Source organism: Pantherophis guttatus, chromosome 12, assembly GCF_059756535.1.
Source record: "Pantherophis guttatus breed Tessera chromosome 12, ASM5975653v1, whole genome shotgun sequence".
Classification (NCBI taxonomy): domain Eukaryota; kingdom Metazoa; phylum Chordata; class Lepidosauria; order Squamata; family Colubridae; genus Pantherophis; species Pantherophis guttatus.
This window is the reverse complement of record NC_142074.1, coordinates 25575001-25599856: the sequence shown is the minus strand read 5'-3', so window position 1 is coordinate 25599856 and position 24856 is coordinate 25575001. Positions and strand designations below refer to the sequence as shown.

Genomic DNA, 24856 nt, shown 5'->3' with positions numbered 1-24856 from the left:
CCGTTTGTTCTTAAACTGTAAACTATACAAACTAATTATGGACTGTATTTTTTCTGTTTTCTATTAACTTGGCATGCGCTTCAGTGTTGCTGTTTTTAGAAGATAACTAAAAGAGTTGAATACATGTATTTAAAAATCTTAACATTCTCTAACTCTCCTTCAAAAATTAAATTCATTAGTTACTAAAGATTATATATTTATATATGTATACATGCACATATATGTGCATATATAAATATATATATATGAAAGCAATAATAAAATCTGTTAAAACGAACAATAAAATAAATGGAAAGTAATGCAACATGAATTAACTTGTTGTAGCCTATTAACAACGTCTTTTAAATTCTATTTACAATTATTTTTAGGCTATCAACTAATAATAGGTATCTTTTCCTTAAAAAAATTACTACAGTCTTAAACATACAATATATTCTAAGGCCTGATCAGGCAACGTGGTAAAAATAATTTCGGTACATCCTTTCAGGAGGAAGGGAAAATTTAAGACTTTTCCTCATATATTTCACTTTTTTTTTTTTAGTTGTCAGTGAAATGTATTACGGATTTTTTTTAAAAAAAAGAAAGGGGGGGGGGAGAAACTCCAGTTTTTAAAACTTTGTGTATTAACACGTCCTATTAAGTAATTGGCTGAGATCAACAGGAGGCCAGCCTGCCTTTTGCCCATCGGTAAGACTTCCAACATTTAACATATATCACTCTGTTTATCTATCTATCTATTTATCTTTCTATCTATCTATATAGTACAGGGTTCTCCAAACTTGGCAACTTTAAGGCTTGTGGACTTCAACTCCCAGAATTCCCCAGCCAGCTATGTTATGCTGGCTGGGGAACTCTGGGAATTGAAGTCCACAAGTCTTAAAAGCTACCAAGTTTGGAGACCCCTGAGCTAGTCTGTAAAAAGGGTCACTTTCACAAGCCAGCCTTATAACTTGGGGACCAGAGCGCGCCGGTGAAAGGCTGAGATTTCTTTTGGAATAAGATGCATAGGATCGCGCCATAATCCCCACCCTTCGCATAGGTGTGGCTTCTCTGCAAACCCCTTTAAAAAAAGAGGGAATAAACCTTAATTTCTAAGGTCTTCTTCCCGCCCTAGCAATAACTAGCTCCAATGTACTTTCTACCCCTTCCTAACTCTACGAGAAAAACATCATGGCTCAAATATGTTGCTCAAGACAATAGCTGTTTACTCTCCAAGTAAACGCTGGTGAGAAGTCAAGTCTGCCGAATTCCTGGTGCATGAAGCGGTTGTCCGCTTTGGAGGAATAAAAAAATAATAATAAAAAATTCCAACCGACTGTCTTGTGAGTTCAGAGATTTGAGAGGAAGCCAGGTTTATTGGGGAATTTATTTCGGAAATTTATACGGCCCTCCTCGCTACATCAACACTAGGAGGCTTACAAGCAAGGATAAGGAGCAGGATAAAAAAATAAAAAAAAAAAAGGGGGGGGGAGAAATGCATTGTCCCCAAACAATCTCACTCCAGACTGTACTTCAACCTGGTTGAAGATTCAGAAATGGAGTTTTCAAGTTCTCTGCTGATAGTATACAGGAAGTCCTTGATTTACAAGAAGTTACAATGGCACTGAAAAAAGTGACTGACGATCGTTTTTCATGCTTACGCCCCATGGTCACGTGATCGAACGCTTGCCAACTGGCTCATATTTATGACGGCCGCAGAGTCCCGGAGTCCCTTTTGCAACCTTCTGATAAGCAAAGTCCATAGGGGAAGCCGAATTCACTTAACAACCGTGTGACTAACTTAACGACTGTGGCAAGAAAGGTTGTAAAATGGGGCAAAACTCACTTAACGAATGTCTCGCTTAGCAACCAAAATTTTGGCCTCAATCGTGGTCGTAAGCCAAGGACTGTCTGTATGAGGAAGGGACAATGCGCCGGGGAAGGAATGGAAAGGAAAATAATCGTGGGCGCTCCATCACTGGATGTTTTTAAAAGAGCCCTAGACAGTCACCTGTCTGAAATGGTCTAGGTTCTCCTGCTTGAGAAGAGCAGGGGGCTGGACTAGAAGAACTCTGAGGTCCCTTCCAGCACATTCATTCCACTTCTAAGCAAAACCAAATGAATCTCATTTCTTGGCTCACTTAATGAATTGCTTCACTGGCTTTCCCAGGATTTAAGGCAGGTTGACTAGCAAGACTGAAAAATAAGGAGGCTGGGAGGAATCGGGGGCCATCTTGGCCAGGCCAAAACTGAGGATCTCTTTTGCAAGGAGTTGAAACTGCTTGGCAAGACTTTCGCCAAGGGCAGGGGGGCTGGCTCTGGGAACGGGGCTGGGGAGAGAATTTCACACAATATTGCAAAAATTACACCACTTTACAAAAAAAAAAAAAAAAAAAAAATCCCTTTATGCTAAATAATTTTTGTAAAAAAACCAAACCGAACAGGGTTGATTATGAAAAAATAATCTAATCCATCAGAACACTGTACTTTTAAGATAAGAATCATCATTTTACAGATCCACCGACTTCTAAAACCCTCTCTAGTTTTTGTGCATGTCATGTTCAAGGTTTAGGAACACATGTTCTTTTTTATTTTTATTTTTCTTTTAATGGAATGGCTAACAACTTTCCCCCCTCAAAAACGACCAATCAGCTTTTTCCGTTTTCCCTCTGCAATGACCCGTTTTATTCAAGTTTTCTGCATTTCTTGCATATTATTTGCATAAGGCTGAGAGAAAATGGGCACGCGTACACCAATCGATAACCACATGCATACTTTTTGAGAGAAAGAACTTTGGATAAATTAAAAAAAAAAAGGAACACGCAGGCTTGGATCCACCTGCGCCAGTTTTTTTTTAAAAAATAAGTCGTTAAAACTCACATACAGATTTGAACAATCTTTATAGAAAAATCTCTGGAATCAAGTTCACACCTGAATCCGGGTTCGGGAGATTTGATTTTAGAGTCACCAAATAGCTCAGCGACTTTGTAGACAGAATGCAGCTCCTAAGGAATTTATAGTCTGCCGACTGTGTTTTTTTTTCTTTTTCTTTCTTTCTTGAATAAAGAAGTCATTGCACAAACAATCTTTTAATAGTGCTACCCTCACAAATGGCATTTCTATTCCCACCCTCGGGTTGAAATTTGGTGAAGTTTCCAAAGCTTCAAGCTTTGCTTTTTCTTCTTCTTCTTCTTCTTCCTCAAAACTTTTTTTCCCTCTCTCTCTCTTACAAACAAACACTAAATTTGCAAAAGTTGATATTAAAAAACAAGAAGAAAGAAAAAATTCTTGTGGCACCTAGAAAAGTTACCCTGACACACCTATCACTGGATCTCCATATAAAGTGTGTGCATGTGTGTGCGTGCATGTGAGATGTGCTATGTGTGTGGTCGTATGATGGGTTACAATGTCTGTTGCAGGAGGTTTTTCAACAGGTTAGAGGACACTTCGATAAAGATAGCTAGGAGTCAAGCTCTCCTACTACCCCCACTCTTTTTTTTTTTTGGCTCCTACATCCTTCCGAGCACTTTTAAAAGCTGTGAAACTGAATGCTGTGGAAATGTGTTAGGCTTACATTCCGTGCACATCTACGCAAGAATTATATATATTTTTTGCTTCTCAACATCATTCAGAGAAAACCGGAAAGAGTTACATCAAAGTGACAAGATTACACAAATCTCCATCTACGTCGCACTGAAAAACGGATGCTCCGCCTCCTCGCTTTGAAGAACGTAAAGCTAACACCGGCGTTGTGTACACAAGTGTGTGTGTGTGTGTGTGTGCATGTGTCTAATCATCTTTCCAACTAGAGATCAGGGATGTTCTCTGTAGAGGCACTGCCACAGGTTGTGCAAATCCCATATCATCATCATCATCATCATCGCCACCGCTGCCGCCACCATCTTTAAAATATATAACTATCTGCTCCTAAGGAGTATTCAAATCCTGTTTTTCTCCATTAACTCGGTTACAAAGCCAGGAAACAGGAAGTCTGCAACCAGGACCTGAAGGACATTCAGACGTGCCAGGATGCCAAATTTAAGGAGTTAGATGAATATTCGGTAAGCCTTCAAAGTAGCACCAGAGGGCTTAGTTCTCCGGAGGCCGATTTCCATGTTTCCATCAATCAGCGGCTCTCCTTGTTTCTGGATTTTATGGGGTTCCAATTTTGGAAAGGCATCTCAATTTACCTCAGGGCTGTCCAACCTTGGCAACTCCCAGAATCCCCCAGTCTTAGTCCATTGGTCTTAATGTTGCCAAGATTGGACACCCCCGATTTGACCCCCGAAAGTAAAAATGACCAAAGACTCTCATGTTTCAGAACGGAGCACCAGCTGGTTCTTCATCCAACCATTTGTACGGGGATGCCAAGCTCACCAAATTAAAACAAACGAGCTCTGAGGGCGAATGCATCTAGAATTACCTCCAGATCCTAAATCCTAAACTCTACATTTGTAAAATCAGTTGCTTACGGACAGGAAAGCGTTAACCTATTTGAAAAAGAAAATGAAAATTTCTGGGAAAGCTGTTAAGACTTGTTTTGTTTCTCTACATGATTGGAGGCAAGGAAATTCGTTACTATTACATACACAGCGATGTGAAATCACAGCTGCCAGCTCTTTAGCTGGGTTTGGCCTTCATACCCATCCAGATCTTCCCAAGGACCTGGGAGGTTATAATGTATTGGTGCAATACACAAGCGGTTCCAAGTTAGGGCAGCCTTTTGCAATTGACAGATGGAAATGCTGTCCATGCGTAGGTTTTCTAAGTGCCCTTTAATTAATCAACGTTATTATTGGCAAGAGAAGTAGCGAATGGAGAACTGAGGCATCTGCTTGGTGCTACTTATCTGATCTAAGATAACCCCATATCTTGGGTTACGCCTGTTTCTTTTTTTTGTTCTGTATATATTACAGATTAACTTTGATTTTGACGGTAAAAAAGGCCCATTTTTTTTTTGTTTAATAAAAAGAATCAATCTTCTTCAACATGATTTCTTTAAAACCTAGTCACTAAAGTATTAGGAAGTTGAAGGCCACATACTGCAGGAAATTGTAACTGAAAACGGAAATCTTTTTTTCTGGCCAATACTTTCTGCCCTCCAGTGAAAATTCTTCAGCATTTAGTCCCTGGTCCATTTTTACTTTCTGGTCTGTTTCCAGACAAGTGGTTTTTCTTTTTGCTTTTTGCACTATTTGCAATGTTTAGAAATCAACCTGATCAGAAACCACCTGCAACCTGTCTGAATATCTTCAGATCTTCCGTTGTTGTTTTTTTAAAAGCAAGGCCTTCCTGTTTCCCATTGCAACCTTTATAGCATATCGTTTCAAAAAGGGGGAGGGGAAGGGAAATTGATAACAACGGTCATCTATGAAAATGTAAGGTATCATGATCGTGAAAAAAAAATGGTGTGGAATATACTTGATAATGATGTACAACTTTTTTTTGTCTCTCCAAATAAAGTCAATATAGACTAGGATGTAAACAAAACATTAAGATAACACTTTGAAAAACAGACAAACATTTATCCATTGACGATAGAACAATTAACCTAGTTAAGTCCACTGTGCAAGAGCACTTTGTCTTGATGGTAGACAGGAAAAAATAAAACCCCACTTTTAAAAAAGTGTGTTAAAGTAAGGTGTTATAAAAGTCTATTTTATAGTTCTCTACTTCTATGTCTCATATAACAGAGCACTGTTTTCTTAATCGTTTTTTTTATATATAGTGCTTTTTTTAAAAAAAAATTGTTTTGACATTCCCACAGATCAGTTTTTGGTTAACATGGATGTTTGCCGTAGGCTTACTGTCGATGCCGGAGGAAGAGACGGAAAAGGGGGCAGAAAGCACAGAGAGCCCACTTCAGCTTCCCACCGGGAGAGGAGAAGGAAACAAGACGCACAGGGGGTGCCACCGTTTCTGCTCCAGGAGGCCAACAGGACGCTGGAAAAAAGGGGGAGAAAAGGAAACAGTGACAACGGAGACATTTGGCAAAGACGGGCAAGTCGTGTCAACACCGCTGGAGCGCCACTTACTGTTGTCTGGCTTCTACATCTGGGACACAAACATGCTGCTGTTCAGTTCATCGACCGATAACTGGGAGATCTGCAGTAAAACAAAGAGGAAAGAAAGGGCATTAAAACGTGCCCCAGAGGGGTTAACGCTCTCCGCTAAATTCCAATTCCCATCAGGAATTCTAAGGCAGGTCGCGTGGGGGTGGGGAGGTAAGCAACCCCGGGGGGCGGGCGGGGGCGGGTGGGTGGGTTAGGGTCACAGTGCTAATCCTCTCATTTGCAATTACACCACTGCACCGAAATTTGTGCAGTGACACCCTAACGCACGTGATGTCGCTCTGACCTCACGGCCATGTCTTCTCTGCCCTCAACGATTCACGCACAACTGGCTGGTTGGGAAAGAGGGGGCTTGTGGACCGTTGGGGATCAAACCAACCACCCTTGAAGGTAGCATCCCTATACAGTGGCCGGCAGGCATCACCTTTAATGCAGCGTTTCGCAACTACGTCAACTTTGAAGCTGTGGGGACGTTATCTCCCAGAATTCACCAGCTAGCCATGCTGGCTGGGGAATTCTGGAAGCTGAGGTTCTTCACCTCTTCCGAGTGGTTGAAGTTGAGAAAGCCTGCCCTGGTTATACCACATTAATGGGACAAGTGAGCCATCAAGTAATTTCAGGAATATTCAATACAGAAACCACCACCACCATTTCAAGCAGATTGAAATGGGTCCCTCCCTCCAGATCACAGCTGATCCCTAGATCCCTAGGAAAGATCAGAGAGATCATTTTAAAGTGTAATTTAAATGAGTTGAAAAGACACTGGGGAGATTTCACGGGTTTAGCCTTGTTCCCTTTCGCTTCCATGAAAACATGACATCACAGCCACAACTTCTGGCAGACTGCCTGCAGGCGGCCCTTAACACCCTCCGGGAAAGCTGGTTATGGGTTATTGGGCTGATTTTTCCTAATCGATATATTTGGCGTGGCACCAAGTTCAGTGCTTGGCGTCTTGTCTCTTTCAGGTTAATTCTTACAGAGTGGTTATTAGGTTCCCTGTCCCAGGAAAGGCCTGGAAGGAGCCCCCCCACCCCTCCCAAATTGCAAGACTGGCACCCCAAGAGCAGAGCCAACTGGCTGGGAAAAGCTGGAAGGAGCCTGCTGCATTTTTGAAAAGATATGAACGGAGACAAAGAGTTTGGGGCTAGGGGGACCCATGCTTGGACTCCATTTCCTTTGGGGGTGGGAAGGAAGGGAGGGACTCCAGCCTCAATTGATGAGCTGGCAGGAATCTCTCCTCCTCCTCATCAAACTTGAGCACCTCCCCCGCCCTCTTACAAATTGGGGTTCCAAATGGGCTGAACAGCTGCTCCTAGCCTGCCAAGTCTGGGAGCTGCTGCCCCAGCACATCTGGAGGGGGAAGAGTGATGCTTCTGGACCCCTCAAACTTCCCGGTCTCTTGGTTCAAAATTACCCCACCCCCACCCAGGAGGAAGGTCTGTGCCCCAAGGACCCGACCTCCTTCATGAGGCACCGGCCTCTCCTCAAGGCTCATAAAGAGAGAGTGAGGGTGCAGGAAGGTTTGGGGGAACCCAGCCCACTTTTCCTCTGCCAGGAGGGTGTCCTCGTGATTGGTTACCAACCGCCCTCAACACGCCAGTTGGCGGGAGTTTCCAGAGCGGTCCAGCGGCCTCAACGGGAGCATCAGGACGAACAGCCCCTGACCGAGCTGGGTTTCGTTCACGCCCTCGCTGTCCCCATCTCTACGTCATCCCTGGCAAAACGCACCGGGCCCCACGTGGGACGTGGGCCAGCTCCTGGCCCCTCCGACCCCATGAAAGAAAGCTATCGAAAAGGGGGCAAACCTGATTGGCTGTTGCAGTTGCAGCGAAAGGAACGCTGGTGGCGGGTGTAGTTGCTGCAGAAACAGTGGTGGGCGTAGCACCGTGCATCATGGAAACTTTTCGGTAGGGAACCATGGAAGCAACAAAACAGGAGGGTGGAGCGTTTATGGAACGCGGTGGGGGGGCGTGTCGGGAGCCACAGCGACAAGCCAAGGTGACGTCATGGAGGGAGACACCAGGAGGCGGCATGCAACCACAGAGCAAAGCAAAAAACAGCATCGGGGGAAAAGAGAACAAGAAAATAATAAGAGAAAAAAAGGGGAAAAAGCCAATTACAATTATAATTAAGGAAAAAAAAACTAAAATATTCTCAACAGTCAGTAAACATTTATAAGCAGAACAATGATGTATAAAGACTCTGGGGAAGGGGGGGGGGTGCACGTGTGGTGATCGAAATTTCCAAAGATGGGCGGAAAAGGAACAAGTAGCCAAACCACGTTTTCTCGCGGGGGGGAGGGGAGGGGCAAGTTAAGAGAGTCTGTGGTCCGCAACCAATTAGGAGAAATGGCAATTACTGGCACACAAGACCCCACCCCGTCTTACAAAATAATAGTGCAAAGTTGATTTGTGAGTAAGGGTCCTTTGTGGACCTTGTTCACCTCCGTGCCCCCTCTGGTTACTCCCTTGGGGTTCTTTCCAGCTGCCCCATAAGCCCCAGGTACAACTTCTGCTGGTTCTGTCACAATGGGGTTGTGGGTGCGAATGCCTCCCACATTGCAGGTATTTTCCCCTGGGCCCACCCCAATTTCTCCCAGAAGCAGAATATTGGGGGTAGGGGTGGGGGAAACCCCAATGTCTGTAACATCTAACATCTTTAGAAAAGAACCAAAACAACAGGGAGCCAAGTAGTCAATGGGAAGACTAAAAATGGCCTGTAGATTTTAATGGAACAGGGGCCTTTGGTCTTTATTTTTGGTGTGTTTTTCTTAAGGTTAAGGCGTAAGGAGGGCTGCAATTTGAGGAGACCAAGGAAAGGGAGGTCCTGAGAGGCCTGATTAACTGGATGAGGCCCAAACCTTGAGTCCCTCTCTTTTTCAGAGAGGGGGGAGGGAGAACTCCCCAAGCCTCCTGGAACTGGTCTCAAAGGAGTTTATATTTTTTAGCAAGGGCAAAGTCACTGCCGGTTCCATCCACCAAGGTGCCCCTTGTGGTCTGGAGGAAGAAAGCTCCGTCCAATGACCCAAATTTACATCCTCTGTGGACCTTGTTTGTCAACTTCCACAGCCTTCTGTTCTCCCTCATCAAGGTTAGTCAAGGGGAAACAAAACACCTAGGAAAAATATATGTGTGTGTGTGTGTGTGTGTGTGTGTGCACTAAAAGCAAACAGACCGACATGAAGGAAACAGCGGTTATTCATGAATTGTGTTCTCCAAAGGATTGCTTGCCTAAAGCTCTCCCTTACAGAACCAGCAGAAGTGCTATAAATTCATCCTTTTTACAGATTTGACTCCTCGGGCACCACCACCACCAAGTGTCTTCCCAGTAAGCAAGTGAAATAAGAGTGAACTTTGAGAGGAGTGGAAATACGTCCCAGAATCCTAAATTATCAAATACCCCCAAGGGCAAGGGAATACAAAACGTCCCTGCTCTTAACACACACACACACACACAAAATCTCTTTTGTTAGTCCAGTTTTTCCTTTCTATGTCCTGCTCTTTTCCGGATTAAGACACAGCGTGGCTGTCGTCCATCTGGAATCGCGTTGGAGATGACATGTGACATCACAGCACTACATAGCCCATCAGACTGGGCTACCCGGAGATGTCGGCAAGGGTCCAAGGGCAAGGAACATGGAATGGATTTGATGACATTGTGCCGGCTTTTAAGAGTGGAACAAAGGCAAGTAGAAGAGAGGAGAAGGGGGCCACGGAAACACTGCCGAAGGGAAACAACGAGGGAGAGGTTCAGTTTGAACGCTCATTTAAGCTCGGTTCCACTGATTTCATCCTCACACTTGCCACACTATAGAGATGTGGAAGAGCACATCTCATGTGCATATCATGGGACACTGCTAGGCACACGCGCGCATACACACACACACGCAACCTTCCCGCTCTCCTCCTCCTCCTCCTCCTCCCCCACCAGTAACCCCGACTAATCCAAAGGCCTCATTTGTGTTAGGAAAAGGTTGTGGAGAAAAACCTACCAACGTTTGCTGCGGGTGCCATGCACAGCACAGACCCTGCACGTCATGCAGTGAAGCGTGGAAAACATGAACAGAAGGGATATTTAGTTAGTGAAGCCGTTCGTGTGTTAACAGGCACACATTCTGAGTAACATGATTATTTTACGGGGCGGGGGCAGGTGGGGGGGTTCTCTAGGCGGCAGTGCCCACAGCCATGCCCACACCGAACTTGGATCCGACAGTAATTGAAACGTTTAAACTTTAGCGCTGTGGCCAAAAGGGGAAACATATGCTTGGATTTTTATGCGGCAGGTTTGCTGTTCAGGCCGAGTTCCTGAATCCCTGCTTAATTCGGAACAGGTTTTTTGCAAGCTTACATTTTGCCAGTTCTGCAGGAAGGCTGCACGTGGGAGACACGTCCCAAAGGGAGAGAAGGGATGATGGGTGCCCCATCTGCTAGCCGGGGCTGGGCGTGGTTGGCACACTGGCAAATGTTTTATCTTTGTGAAGTTGGAAAGTTTTGACAGGCCGCATTTTGTACGCTGGCTGAACAAAACCGGTGGAACACCTGAATATTTGGTGAAGAGCAGAGTTCACACCTTGGGCTTCCAGCTGTAGGGGAGGTTTTCCTTGGGTGGGAGGGAGGGAGGGAGGGGCAGCTATCAAAAAACTGGCCGGGAAACTGGCCTGCCTGTAATGTTTATTCACAGCAGGGGAGATCAGTTACTCTTTGAAATGCAAGAAAGCATCTAGAGTTGCATTAGAGCAAAAGTCTTCAAACTTGGCAGCTTTAAGACTTGTGGACTTAGCATAGCTGGCTGGAGAATTCTGGGAGTTGAAATCCACAAGTCTTAAAGCTGCCAAGTTTGGGGACCCCTGCAGTAGAGAAACTATTTGTAGAAGACCAAGATATTCAAAAGAAAGGTGACATTCCTGGCCATCCACTTCCCAAAGAAATCCTTGCTGCTTCCCAACTAATTCAACTCTCTCAGATCCTCGACCCCTAAGATTCTTGGAAGGCAGTGAGAGAGAGAGAGAGAGAGGAAGTCCTGTCTTTCGGCCCTCACCTTCACTGGACACCTCTGGCTCAGGCAGCACCAGCAAACCGAAGGCTCACAGCAGGGAGGGAAGTCATGCACAGCTGCTCTGGGCAAAAGCTGGGCAGTGAGGGGGCCCTTTGGAGAGTCACACGGTGGCCCCGGAGGAGACAATCCGCGCATCGAAAGAAGAGCCAAGAGGCTGAGCCAAGGCACCTACCTGTTGGGATAAAGGCAGGCTGTTGCAACTGCATGTTGGCAAGGGCCTGCTGGTAGTGAAAAACGCTTGGGCTGAAGACTGTGGTGGCACCGTTGTTTTTTTCAAGTGCTGGCCTCTTTGGTAAAGGTTGAAGGGCACCAGGTGGCAATGCCTGCAGAAAGGGAGAGCCGCAGCCGACGGAAAGGTGAGGGGAGAGGAAGGGGGGGGGTGTGGGAAAAAAAAGAAGGGAAAACCAGGTTTAGTCGAAGCATGTCTGGACCAGGAGAGGCAGTGTCATCTTCAAATCACTTGCAACGTCCTGAGAAATGGGACATGGGACAGAATTCACCCCTTGACAGCCGAAAGAAGTGAAACTGTGCCAACGTCAACCAGCGGGCGAGCAATCATCTTTGCCACCAATCTCAGATTGCTTTTAAAGCAAACTTAACTGACAAGGCTAAGGTCTTCCCCAAAGGAGGTCTTTCCATTCCGAAAGGGTTGGGAGAGGCCGCAGAGGCAGGGGGATTCTGGGAGGTGAAATCCCCACATCTGGAGAACGTCTGGGCCAGGGAAGGCTCAGTCAAGGGAAAGGAGTAAAGGCCGCTTGCCTTCTCCTCCTCCTCCTTTCTTAGGCTTTGACAGTTAAGTGACTTTTAAACCCGCTGATATTTTCACTTGGTTTTTACACAAAATTTCAACGATCAAGGATGCCACTGCAATTCACAGACTGCAGCGGATACCAATGTAGTAACAGTTCCGATTTTCAAAAGGAAAAAAAAAGAAGGGAATTTTTTTAAAAAAAGAAAGAAAAAGGAGAGGAATCGACAACGATTTTCACTTGCCCAGAAACAATTGCAGTGGTACGCAAGCAACAAGCGTGAAAGACACACACAGGGAACATTAACAGCTAAAGTCAGAGATACGGCTATTAGCAGGGGAAGATTAGCAGAAACAAGGGAGATGGGGGTGTTAATGCTGAGACTGCTGGCTACAGGTGTCAATGCCATACCGCTTCCTGGGCCAACTTCTGCTTCTAGGGCAGCTGTGACGCCAGAGGAGGACATGGTAAGCATTAACACTGCGGGCAACTGGCCTCTGCCGCCGTTCAATTCTCTTTATTTATTTTATTGGGAGGATTTATATGGCTGCCCACTCACTCTCAGTGGCTCTGGGCAACTCACAAACAACCCTTTCCCTATGGGGTACATCAGTAAGGCGTAGACAAAGACAAGCCTTATCTCCTCTTCTGTGCAAAGAACGTGTAGCGTGCACAATCTGCAGGCATGCCTCATTCATACTCCAACACCCAAATTGTGAATGCATCTGGGACAGGAATAAAACAGAATCTGGTGTGTGTGTATGTGTGTGTGTGTGTAAGCCTTAGCAGTAGAAGCAGCTTCTCTGCCCCACTTGAATTCCTGAAGAATCACACAACTGATAAGACTGGATCTTCTTGTATAGGAGGACTGGCAGAGATAGCTTTTATATTTGGGAGGGGGGGTTCTAAGAACTGGTTGGGGTGGGGAGGGGGGCAGGGGAGTTCAGCAGAAGCAAAGCCAATCAAAAACAGCTATCCTGGGCTGAGTGGTTGAGAGAAGACAGATGCACAAAGAGAAAACACACCCCAAAGGGTAAGCTAACTCTTCACTTAAGCCCGGGGACTTCTAGCAAATGTTGGTCTGGATGCGAAATCAAACTTGCATCCACTACTAAAGGGTATCAACCAGTTCAGGGGTGAACAGCTGCAGCCCCTTTACAACCAGGGGACTTCAACTCCCAGAATTCCTGAGCCAGTCATGCTGCTGTGGCCCATCCCTGAGCTAGTTGCTGCTCTGATTTTGGGGATCGTAATTTTGCCTCAAGGGTTACACAAAGGCCATTCCCTTCATTTTTCTTTCCTCCTCCTCCTCCTCCTCCTCCTCCTCCTCCTCCTCCTCCTCCTTATTTATTATTATTATTATTATTATTATTATTATTATTATTATTATTATTATTATTATTATTATTATTATTATTATTATTATTATTATTATTTTGGGGGGGGGGGTGTCTCCCAGGCCACAGAACTCAAAAGATGCTGAGTCCCTTCATGTTTTGTCGTAAGACACAGGTGGGATTTTTTTTAGTAGATCTGGTGACAGGATGAATTTGGCCCGAAGGCTCCTTTCCTTGGGGTTTCTGCCTCTGGGCGGGCGGGCGGGGGGGCTGGCTGGGCAACTTTCCAACCAGCTTCTCCTTGTCTGGAAGACCTGTGGCATCACAAGGCGTTAATGCTCACACCTGTTTCACCATCACACTTAAATGGAGAATGCGCTCACCTGCCGTGGAGGTTTTCAGCCAGCCTCTTACACATTGCCCCTCCCCACCCCAAAAAAACCCGTGCCTGAAGAATAGAAATGCATTGGAGGCCATAAGCAAACCCCAGCCGGCCATACTTCTCACCATATGTTATTACCCCTCAACCCACTGCATTAATTCACTTCGAAATTCCTGTTTTTCTCCTGTGCAGGGCTGTTTCTCTCTCTTGAACAAAAACGCCCAGCAATTTCCTGGATTTATTATTTGGGAAAACTGCCCACTTAATTCATTCCAAATTTAGGGAGGTTCACCCCAAACTCGCTTCAGGACCTGTGACAGTCAAAAGTCACACATTTTTACAAACCCCCCCCACCCCCACTTCTTTCGGTCTTGTTTTTTTTTTTAAAAAAAGACCTATTATTTCTGTAAACAAAAAAGCAACCCAGCCTATCTTCTTTCTTTAAAAAACGACACCTTGAAAGCTAAGCATGGGGTACAGAAGCCAGCCTCCCTCTCCCCTCCCCAGAGAAAACAGGCAAGGAAAAATGACGAATGGAAATGGAAAGAAAGGGATGGATGAACTTCAAAAGCTCAAATGGAAAAGGATCCCCCCCCCCATCCGTACACAAACTTTGGGAAGGAGGCTGCGCGTCACACGAAGGTCACGACCCACTCCCTGGGCAGAGATTCCCATCAGCCCATCAGGTGGGTTTAAGAATTTAAGAAAAAAAAAAATGAAGAAAGTAATTTGAGTTGGGCTCTCAAAGAGACGGTTAACATCCCCACCCCGATTACAACATGCAGACCCTGTTATTGCAGAAGTTTTGCAAGAGTTCTGCAGCCCCTCCTGGCTAGCGTGCGGAGAGCCAATTGCCATCTGACTTTGTGCACTGGGGACCTTGGTGCAATTCTGACTTGACACCTGAGCTGGGGGTGGGTGGAATGACCGCAGCTACTGGACCCTGCAAGACAAGTCCCACATCTTCATAGGGCCTTTGAAATCTTTTGCCTCGAAAGGCTGCCCATTAGCCAGAAGCTTGGTCTTAGTCTTGGGGCAGAAGCTCAGACAGGGTAGGAAAAGTCCTTTAGGTTTCCTCCACCCAGGCCTCCCCCTCGTGTGGCACGCCAGAAGTGGGCCCCCCTCCCCAAAGCCAAGATGAAGCTCTGAATGAGGGTGAAGACCACACCATCCTCAAAACCCCGGGAACTGGCACTGTGCCCTTTTGCCTTCATTGTTTAGGAAGCCACATATTTACAAACAAGGGATCCACAATGTACAACTGCCCTGGACCCTTGTCCATGATGGTAGATTTTATAATCTTATTTTATGGCGGTTGTTAAGCGAATCAATGGGCTGCAAATGGATGCACTTTTGCTGAAAACCAGACGGAAGTGCTGGTTTTGGACAAAACCATCGTAAAACATCGCCATGTGACAGCAGGATGCTGCAAACCGACTGTAGATGTAGCCAGTCATAAGTCAAGGACTCCCTGTATCGGACTAGGATGGGGTTCTCATTAAACTGTGAAAAACAGCTGCCCACCAAGAGCGGCTGCCTTTCCAAAGGAGGGGCCCGGAGACCCCCTTTTCTTCGTGCCCCTAAAGTGCCTCAAAGGATCCCACCCAAAAGCCTCCTGCACTGTTCGGAAACAGACAGACTGAAAAAAAAGCTGCAATCAGAGATTCTTGCAAAGCTGCACCTGGACTTTTTAATTTCTTGGGTGGGAGGGACAGCTACTAGTTCAAAAATGGATTTTCAAATTCCAGCAGAGAGTGGTCTTTTTTGTTTTCCCAAACTTAGGGGGCTGCAAAAGAATACGGACCAAAACATCCGATTGGAAACATGTTCCTCGTGTGATGGGCAGTCTCTGGACACAACACCCAAAACAGAAAAGGAAAGGAGGGAGGGAGAGAGAGAGAGAGGGAAAGGGGGAAAGAATGAATAAAAAGGTATTCCATGCAATCTAAAGGATGGTTACATGCAAAGCTCCAAGTACCAGGTCAAAGTTTGCCTCCAGGGGTCGCTTCTGTGATCGGAGAGCTGGCTGTGTCTTAATTAGCAGGCAGCGAGTACATGGCGGTATTGAGGAAGGGGGGTTGAAGCACAACACAAAAAAACAGCAAGCAGAGATGTGTCAAAAAGGAGAACAACGTTGTGGAGAAGGCGGAGAGAGAAAAAAAATAAAAATAAAATGAGTGCATTATCACAGTAATATTTTTTTTTTGAAAAACAAACGAACAAAAAAAATGCAGACAACAAAGCATGCACCACAGAGAGGTCTGCAACAGTTAAAATGGACAAAGAATAGCTGGGTGGGGTGGGGGGGGACTCCCCTGGAAAGCTTGGGCAGAAAGAAGCCTTTTGGTCCCCGTTTCCACAAGTAATGCAGCAGGATCGGACACTTCACTCAGGGGAACGAAAGCAGCACCACGGCACAAGCTCCGCCCCTTCCTTGGTGCCCGTGGCATCATGGTGTGTGGGTGGAAAACGAGGGGCGGAGCTTCCGTCCTGATGAAGCTTCCATCACAAATTTGCTCTGAATAAGGAGACCCTTTCGCTGAAGGATTCACACTAGGGATCCCTGGCCTCTAAAACTATTCTGTCAAATAGGCCCCAGGGTTTCTAATACAGGGGTCAGCAACCTCTGGCTCTGGAGCCGCATGTGGCTCTTTCACCCCTCTGCTGCAGCTCCCTGTCACTCAAACTATGCGTCATAACCACCAGTGTGCGACACCTGTCGGCACACGGTTTATTGAGCTTTTCAACCCCCGGTAGACCAATCATGGATAAATCCAAGAAAAGTTTCAGAAGAAAAGAGAACATTTAATTCAACTACATATGCTAGTTTTGTGGCCGCTCAAAACATAGTCAGGCACAGGAAGGGTTTTGTGGCTCCCGGTGTTTTCTGTTCTGTGGGAAATGGGTCCCACAGGTTGCAGACCTGTTCTAAGATAATGTCTCTGTATTTTTAAAATGCACCCAAGGAATAAAGTTTAGATCATGTGAAATTGTGCTCCCAATTTGCCCAGCTGCCCTTTGAGAATAGCTTCTGGTTTTTAGGACTAAATTCTTGGTGCTGATCAGAAAGCTTACTCAGAAGCAAGTCCCACTGTTTTCAGTGAGGCTCACTTCTGCGTAAGCAAGAAATTGGGAGGCGTGTGAAATATTAATAAGTAGCATCGGGCTTGTCCAGAAAGGGATGATTAGCGTATATTTGAAATTGCAAGATTTCTTCTCAACTTAAGAAGGAATCATCTATTCTCAAAGAATTTTGAGACAACCTCCAGGAATTCTCGATGTCTTTCCAACCACACCCTGCCTTTTTTCAAGATGACCAACACAAGGACGATCCAAGAAAATGTTCCATCTAAAGAATGAAACCAACTGTCTTTTTCATGCCATGACTTGGGTAGAGACAAGGCTGAAAGACCCCCGGGGGGCACACACAAGTCGGTGTGAAGGAGACGTGCCTCCCTCCCTGTTCTTTTCAGCTTTGACTTCCAGATCCCTGATTTATAGAAGGCCACTTGCTTACAGCGGCTGAAACAAACCAGAACTGCCTTTTGAAAAATCTCTCGGTGAATGTTTCCTTCTCTGTCTCTCCGTTTTTATTTTTATTTTTTATTTTATTTTATATTGGATTTCTATACCGCCCTTCTCCCTGAGGACTCAGGGCGGTGTACAGCCAGATTAAAAAAACATGCAGAACAAATATTAAAAACAATTAAAAGATATATAAATTTGGCCCAATTAAAACTCATTTACCAATTAAAAACGTTTAAAACATTTAAAAACAGTTAAAAATTTCATCTTAAGCCAGCCCGGCTTGTTTAAATAAATGGGTTTTAAGGGCGCGACGGAAGGCACTGAGGTCTTGGATTCTCCTTATCTCTGGGGGGAGCTGATTCCAGAGGGTAGGTGCCCCCACAGAGAAGGCCCTCCCCCTGGGGGTCACCAGCCTGCATTGTTTGGCTGATGGCACCCCGAGGAGGCCCTCTCTGTGGGAGCGCACGGGTCGCTGGGAGGTCGTCGGTAGCAGCAGGCGGTCTCGCAGATAGCTAGGCCCTATGCCCATCGATCAATTCAACCGGTCGGCCCATCAACCAACCAACCAGTTACTGTGCCACCTTAAAAGGTGCAGTGGACGGCATGCTTTGCCATTCATCCATGCCAGCCAGGGAGACTTGGGGAGGGGGTGGGGAGTTAATGAATATTACAAGACAGTTTGGATGATACAGCTCTGGAAACAAGCAATCGGTAAAGTATTTTAAGGCTGGGTGGGTGGGGGTTAAATGGCACACTGCTAATGAAGTGTATGCTGAGAAGGGACAGCATGAATTCAGCATGAACTGCGGGGAGATGGGGAGACAAGTGTTACAGGTAGCTTGTCAGGAATCAGCCCTGATCATGTGAGCCGATTCTTCCAAGCGTGACCATCAAGATGTGCTCTTTTAGTGACAAGACCCACCCTAAACCCAGAGTTGATGCTGGGCATCTTAAGGTCTATGGAGATTCTCAGCCATCCAGGTCATGGTTGTCCCAAAGGTGCTTTTTCAAGAGGAAACTGGACTTCCTTTGTTTTCCTTTGAAGATGTCTCGCTTGTCATCCCAGAAGCTTTTTCACCTCTACTGAATGATGAGGAATGGAATACAAATCCTTCCATTGCCCACCGTTCAGTCAGAACTGAAGAAGCTTCTTGAATGACAAGTGAGACGTCTTCAACGAAAAACAAAGGAAGTCCAGCTGCCTCTTGAAAATGCAGCTTTGGGACGATTGGCATCGTAATGTGGAACTGAATGATACAGATATGGGTAGAACAGCATAAATTGGCTTTGTAAAGGCTAGGTTGGATTGTAAAAAGAAAATTCCCAAGGGCTCTTTCTTGTAAACTTTCTATGCCGAGAAAAAGAAAGAAAGAAAGAAAGAAAGAAAGAAAGAAAGAAAGAAAGAAAGAAAGAAAGAAAGAAAGAAAGAAAGAAAGAAAGAAAGAAAGAAAGAGGGCAGAGGAGGCTGCTCTGCAGACGGAGCCCCACCTGTCTGAAACACAAACGCATCTTGAGGGGTTTCTGATATAGAAAACAGGATTTGGGTTCTGATAAACAGGATTTATGGATTCTGAAATCTGTGGGGCTTCCTTCTAAACGAGCATCTCGGGGCCGAACTGGTGATTGTGGGAGGGCGACTCTGTTAAAAAGGGGAAGGGGGAACCCCCTGAACCCCCCCACCCATTCCCACTTGATGGTACAACACAACATTCAGCCACGTTGTCGCTGGAGGCGGCTCTCTTACCATTGCGGCTGCAGCAGTCTGATTCACCTGGTGCTGAGCTGCCTTGATTTTAGCTTGCAAATGCGCAGGGGGGTGAAAGTACTTGCATTTCTCCCTGGAGCATCGGCCTTTGATGTAATCCATGCACACCGTGACCGTGTTCTCATTGGTGTCAATCATGGCAATATCGATCGGGTGAGCGTAGCGGCAGTCGTTCTCGCCCCGCGTGCAATTTCCACGCTGAAACTCTCGGCACACCTGGAAAGGCAGAGGAGGTGGGATTCAAAGAGGGATATATCCCGCTGCCCTGGACGTAGCTCTCGAGACAATCGCTCTCCAGGTTAGTTTGAGTAAGAAGGGTGGCCATTATCAATTGGCAAGACAGAAAGAGAAACTGTAACAGTGTGTGGAAATGGCCTTGGGAGATGGACGGGGCGATATTTGGATAAGAGGCAGCTGAACCTGCAGGCAGAAAAGGGGCATGGCAATCATCTCAGAACGGAAACCTCCTTAAATTTTTGGAACTGTAAGGTAAAGGGGGAAGAGATGTCCTTTCAGTTTGCACAATTCTATTAATGTAACCTTACAATAAAATTATAGTTAGTCCTCCTGGGTGTGCTTCTCATTTGGCACAAGGCTGACGGAAACAGAGCAATCTGCACCCAAATTCTCCCATCGATACCTTACAAAATAAGGCAATGGAATCCAAGCCAATGCAAATACCTCTAATTTATCTGTCCTCATGAGTTTCTGCCCCGCGGAGCCACCGGGTACCGAAACCGCAGGGTTGCTGGACACCAGAACGGGGGTGTTTGGTAAGAGCTCTGCAGGCATCAAGCCCATCCCTGGAGAAACGTGGCTTAAGTAGGGGCTGAACGCCATGGTGGGGCTGGTTGCAAGCGAAGGAGTCACAGGAAACGTTGTCTGTTGGGGAAGAGCAAGCAAAAGACAGGCTGTCATCAGATGAATAGAGTTGTATGGGACCTTGTAGGTCATCTAGTCCAACCCCCCACCCAATCACTGAGCAGATGGCCATCTATCAATATTCATCTATGGGCCTCCACCATCCATTCCTTCCCTGGTCTTTAGAAGAACTGACGCATCATGCTGCTGGCAAAAGATACACCCAACACTCAAGACATTTTGGGGGCATTTGATTCCTCCGCCTGCTCTTATGGATGCCACAGATTGGAAGCGCACGGGATTCTTGTCCGTGTGGACAGGACGTAGTCCAGAAAACTAACATCTAAGCCTACGAAGCCAGAAGGTTGGTGTCTCTTGAACAGAATCTGCCACAAATCTTCTGGTGCTCCAAGGGCCGTCTGATTTAGGAGGGCAGAAGCTTTTGTGGTCTATGTGGAGCTTGTAACGCATGGGCCGTTGTCCTGAAATAACCTGGAAGAGCAGGAGGAGCACAATAACCTTAGATCTCATCGCTAAAGTGCCAATTTTGAATGCTGATGTTGGGCTTTTGGGGAAGGTCAGGGAATCTGCTGACGTTCCACCCGCTCCAGTGCTTTTTCCCACCTTGAAGTCACCGACACAATTTTTCAAGCTGGTGTTGAGAACTCCCTGATAGATGCGACCTGTGCGGTCCAGCAGTATCACCTTGCTTCATCTTCACCTTGTTGGAAACGCGGCCCTATCTTAACTCTAACCTTTCTAACCCAAGAAGCCCCCCCCCAGCCCCCCCCCCGAGCTGGCTCTTGTCCAGAGAATGACTCCTGTCACTTACGATCGGCTGCAGCTGAGCTCCAGGCACCATGAACTGCATTTGCTGTGCAAACATGGCAGCGGCTGTCTTTTGCTGGATCAAGTTGTTGCGCCCGTTGATTTCAAGTTGTGTTTTTAAGTGTGGTGGAGGGTGAAGGTATTTGCAGTTTTCTCGAGTGCACCGACCCTAAGTGGTTTGTGGGGGGAGGAAAAAAAGGAAAAGCAGATCTTCAGAAGCAGAATCCCTGGGAGACCAGGATAAAATGGATTATTCAGCGCCTGGAGGGAGAACGTAGTATCTCCCACATTCACTTTTCATTTTTATGCACGATATCAGCACGGAAAATACATGACAAGAGGCAACTGTTTTTAAATTTATTTTTAAAAAAGAAACAGTGTATTTAACAAACAAAAATTAAAAATACTCCCAACAGTGAGGATGTAATAAAAAAAAGTACGTATAGTAGTAATAAAAATAAACTAAAACTTAAAGTAGTAACGTACAATTTGAATGTGCTATTCTGTAAAAATAAAACTAGCTTTCCAGGTTTACAAACCCTGTGATTATATCCTCACTGGCCCCTGATAGGTTCCATTATTCAACTGAAATCATAATAGACAATCATCTGAAACACAATTATCCCAGACTTAACAATTGTTGATAAGAAAGACCTTCCTGAAGACAGCAGAAGAGAAGAGAAAGAACTGGAGAAAATCACAAAATACAAAGATCTGCAAACAGGAGAACGTCTATGGCAAAAGAAAGCAAAGATAGTACCAACAGGAATAGGCAACGTGCAATCCCAAAACATCTGGAGCACCAATGGCATTGACAGAATCACAAAATCAGTCAACTGCAGAAGGCAGCTTTAATTGGAAGAGTTTATATCCACATGTGCCTATCCCAGGTACTTGGGAAGGACTGGATAGGTGGACAAAAATGCCAGATTCAGTTTGAACATCTGGCTGACTGGACAACCAACCATGATAATACTAGCAGCATGCCTGTCATGAAGTTCAACTCCCAGAATTCCTCACATCAGCCATACTGACCAGCGAATTCTGGGAAGTGGTCCACCCATCTTCAATTGGTCAAGGTTGAGTTTATGGACACCTCAGCCCTGCACACAGGTAATAAGGCTTCCCAGCCAAATTTAGAATAAACCCTCTTGGTGTGTGTGTGTGTGTGTGTGTGTGTGTGTGTGTTAGATGTGTGTGAAAATACGCTATCAACTTCTCAAGCAATCCAGTTCCTTAGCCAAGATTTTACTGGGAACATGCGTTGTTTTAATTGGCAACTCCGCAGAACATTCAATCAGCTTGGCTGTTCCATGTGGCTAGAGGGGAGAGGGCAGGATGCACTACAGACTGAAGGAGGAGGGTGGGATTTTAGTTTCCAGAGGACAGGCCCCTTCCTTGAATCAGCATGCTAAAATAAAAAAAAAAATGCTATTCCATCTGTTGACTGAAAGGTGTTAATAAGTCCTAACTCTAAGAAAAGCATGTGTGTGTTGTGTTTTACTTGTCTTCCTTTAATCAAATTCTTGTTTTTTATTAATAGAGAGTTGGTGGTGTCATGGTTAGGGTCCTACATAAGGACTGGGAAAAAGTAGAGGAAGGAATATTTTATAGGTCATGAAAGCAAGAAGTCTGAAAGCCATCAGGGAAGAATTCCCATAACTACTGGATATTAAACGTGAGCCCTATTTATAGTGAAATTAAGATTTGCCTGAACATATCTTCTGTTCTGTTCTGTTCTGTTCTGTTCTGTTCTGTTCTATTTGCCTGAACGATGCAACAAGCTAAACGCTCCTGCCTTTGGGAAGGGCCCTCAGATGGCCCGGCTTCCATCTGACTCTTGTTTGATAACAGACATTTCTGCTATCAGGCTGATATTATGGTACAATAAAACAAGTAATTCCAAGTGCTCCTTTCTGGTCAGCTTCAAAAACATGCAATCTGTTCCTTCCTTTAGTGCATCGTGAGCCATCCATTAAAATAAGGCTGCCTCACCTCCCATCACCCATCCGATCACAGCTCTACAGGTTAATTTAATGCCGTTCAGCCAGGGCTGCCCAGGCAGAAAAGAGCTCAACTGCTGGGGTCTTCAGGGGTCTGCCTATGGGGTCATCTTGGCAACAGGGCTGGCCACGTTCTCGGGGTGGGGTGAGGGGGGAATTTTAGCCTTCCCATTTTAGCCGATAGCTCTGAGTGTTCTTCCCACAAATACCAACTGGGCATTTGCCGTAAACTCTGGTTCACCTCTTGGGGATCACCACGTTTGGCTAGAGGCTGACTCCTCTTGTGACGGACGCCTTGCATAGCCGAGGGGATGGCCCTTCAATCCCGCTCTGGGCCAAGGTTGGGCTTCAGTGGAGACTTCAGCGTGAGATAACGCCACACTTTCTGCAAGTCTCCGGTTGCCCCCTCTCCTCTGACCAACACACAGGCCCCGATGTTTCCAGGACAAATCTCTTAATCCCATTCTGCAATTCTCTCTGAAGGTCACCTGGGGACGGTGGCGCTGCTGCCCCCGAGGTTTGCTACAAGCATCACAAGGGCACAGCCGCTGCCCACGGCGGCCCCAGGGCAGAGAACAGCCCAGAGAATCAATGCGGCCTCCCTCCCTGCTTTTATGGTGGCTGCAGAAGGTTCTAGCCAGGGACGCTGACTCTGTTCTGAATTGGAGATGTTAAGGGGCCCCATGTCTGAATGCTAATGCATGCCTTTAGCTGCCTTCTTGAATTTTGGGATGGATGCATACACACACAGAGAGAGAGAGGGGGGGGGGAGAGAGAGAGAGAGAGAGAGAGAGAGAGAGAGAGAGAGACAAAACAACAACCCTGAGCCTGTGATAAATAGTGATTTCAGCTTTTGGAGAAAGTGTCTTATTAATGATCACTTGAGAATGATAATGCGCCTTTTATAATAGAGGAAGCACATGCAAGGGGCATATTTTAGGGAAACCCCCGTCCTCGTGCGGCAGAGTTGGGAGTGTTAATTCCTCAGCTCCCGAGGAGCCCCTAAGATATCAAGAGCCCACTAGAAAAAGGCAAAAGGAAAGAGAAGAAAAGGCCTTGCAAAGGAGCCCTATTTCATTGAAGGGACAGGTTGCGGAAATCGTTAAGGGCCAATGTGTGTTTGTGTTGTCACATAATTTAGAAAAATCAACTGCTTTAATTAACATAAACAGCTCCTGGACTTAAAAATAACAATCCATCTGAGCTGACAATTTGTTTTCAATCTGGGAAAGAAATCCGTGCCAAGAAATGTACTGCATTTTTAAAATAGCTCCCTCAGATTACAGAAGGAGAGGCACAAAGGTGACTCAATCCTTTTATTTTAGCCAGGCCCGCAGTCTTAGAGGGAATCAGAATGATATGAAAGAACTAATGGGTTCTTCTTTCTGGGAAAAAAAAAATTGTTTCCTTTGGAGGTTTGGGGAACAGCTATAAGCGACTGAATAAATACGATAACAAAACTTCTGGAAGGTTAGCAATTATTTTGGATGTACCGTAAAGAAATCTGGACTGTAATGTTAATCAAAACAGCCTTCCACGGCAATGAATTTATGAACTAGAAGAGGGAACAGTGGAATTTCCCCAGCCTGAACGACTAAGAAAGATGTTGTGTACAAAAGTCAGCCAAGGAAACTTTTCTGCAGCAAGGAAGCTAAACTTAAAATATACTTTCTAATCGCGCTGATTCAGCTGGACGGAAGGAAAGGGATAAGAATTAATATGCAAAAACTAACTTGCAAAAAAGGGGTTGCCAAGAAGTGAATTGTTACAGGGAGATTTAGAGGTAGAATCGGAGAGTTCTCCTGGCAAGGAATTAAATCCTCCAGTTTGAAACCTGGTTTACACCTGCGGCAGAAATGAGAGTGTAGAAATGAGCTTTGCCAACCTGCATACATTTTGTTTTTTAAAAACAAAAACAAACTTCTGCGCACACGCACACACACACACACACACCCCTTACAAGCCCAGGCTGCCATTCTTTCCTCTGAGAGTTTTAAGATCTGAAATTATGCCTTTCATGTCCATCTCCACTTTCCTGTGTTGGTTAAGGAGATGGCAAAATGCCCCCTTTGCTCTCCGAACAATGCTTTGGGATGGAGGGCTCCCAGTCATTCGTGTCCTTCCATGCTTACAAACATCCCACCTGTTTCCAGCACAAAATGCCAGAAGAAGAAGAAGGAGAAGGAGAAGGAAAAGAAGAAGAGGAAGAGGAGGAAGAAGAAGGAGAAGAAGAAATGCTCCTTCTCCTCCTAATGTTCTTCTCCTGTCAAATGAAGTCAAAAAAATTACCAACTGCCA

At 45.6% G+C, this 24856-nt stretch overlaps 1 protein-coding gene across 4 annotated transcripts in view; it reads right to left on the bottom strand.

Annotated features, from left to right (window-relative positions):
• Positions 1 to 3178: 3178 nt before the first annotated feature.
• The window catches only part of MBNL3 (muscleblind like splicing regulator 3), a 45830-nt gene continuing 24152 nt past the window's right edge, over positions 3179 to 24856 (bottom strand). The window contains exons 3-11 of one of the 4 annotated variants that reach the window (XM_034441665.3): positions 20560 to 20724; positions 19548 to 19748; positions 18846 to 19082; positions 15552 to 15605; positions 11278 to 11428; positions 10042 to 10077; positions 7856 to 7950; positions 6015 to 6084; positions 4866 to 5922 (exon numbers count right to left, since the gene is read on the bottom strand). In XM_034441665.3, the coding sequence (XP_034297556.1) occupies positions 6028 to 6084; positions 7856 to 7950; positions 10042 to 10077; positions 11278 to 11428; positions 15552 to 15605; positions 18846 to 19082; positions 19548 to 19748; positions 20560 to 20724 (996 nt within the window). In that variant the 3' untranslated portion in view covers positions 4866 to 5922; positions 6015 to 6027. Of the gene's footprint in view, positions 5923 to 6014; positions 6085 to 7855; positions 7951 to 10041; positions 10078 to 11277; positions 11429 to 15551; positions 15606 to 18845; positions 19083 to 19547; positions 19749 to 20559; positions 20725 to 24856 lie in introns of all 4 variants that reach the window. The other 3 variants (XM_034441667.3, XM_034441668.3, XM_034441669.3) reach the window with 3 other exon arrangements.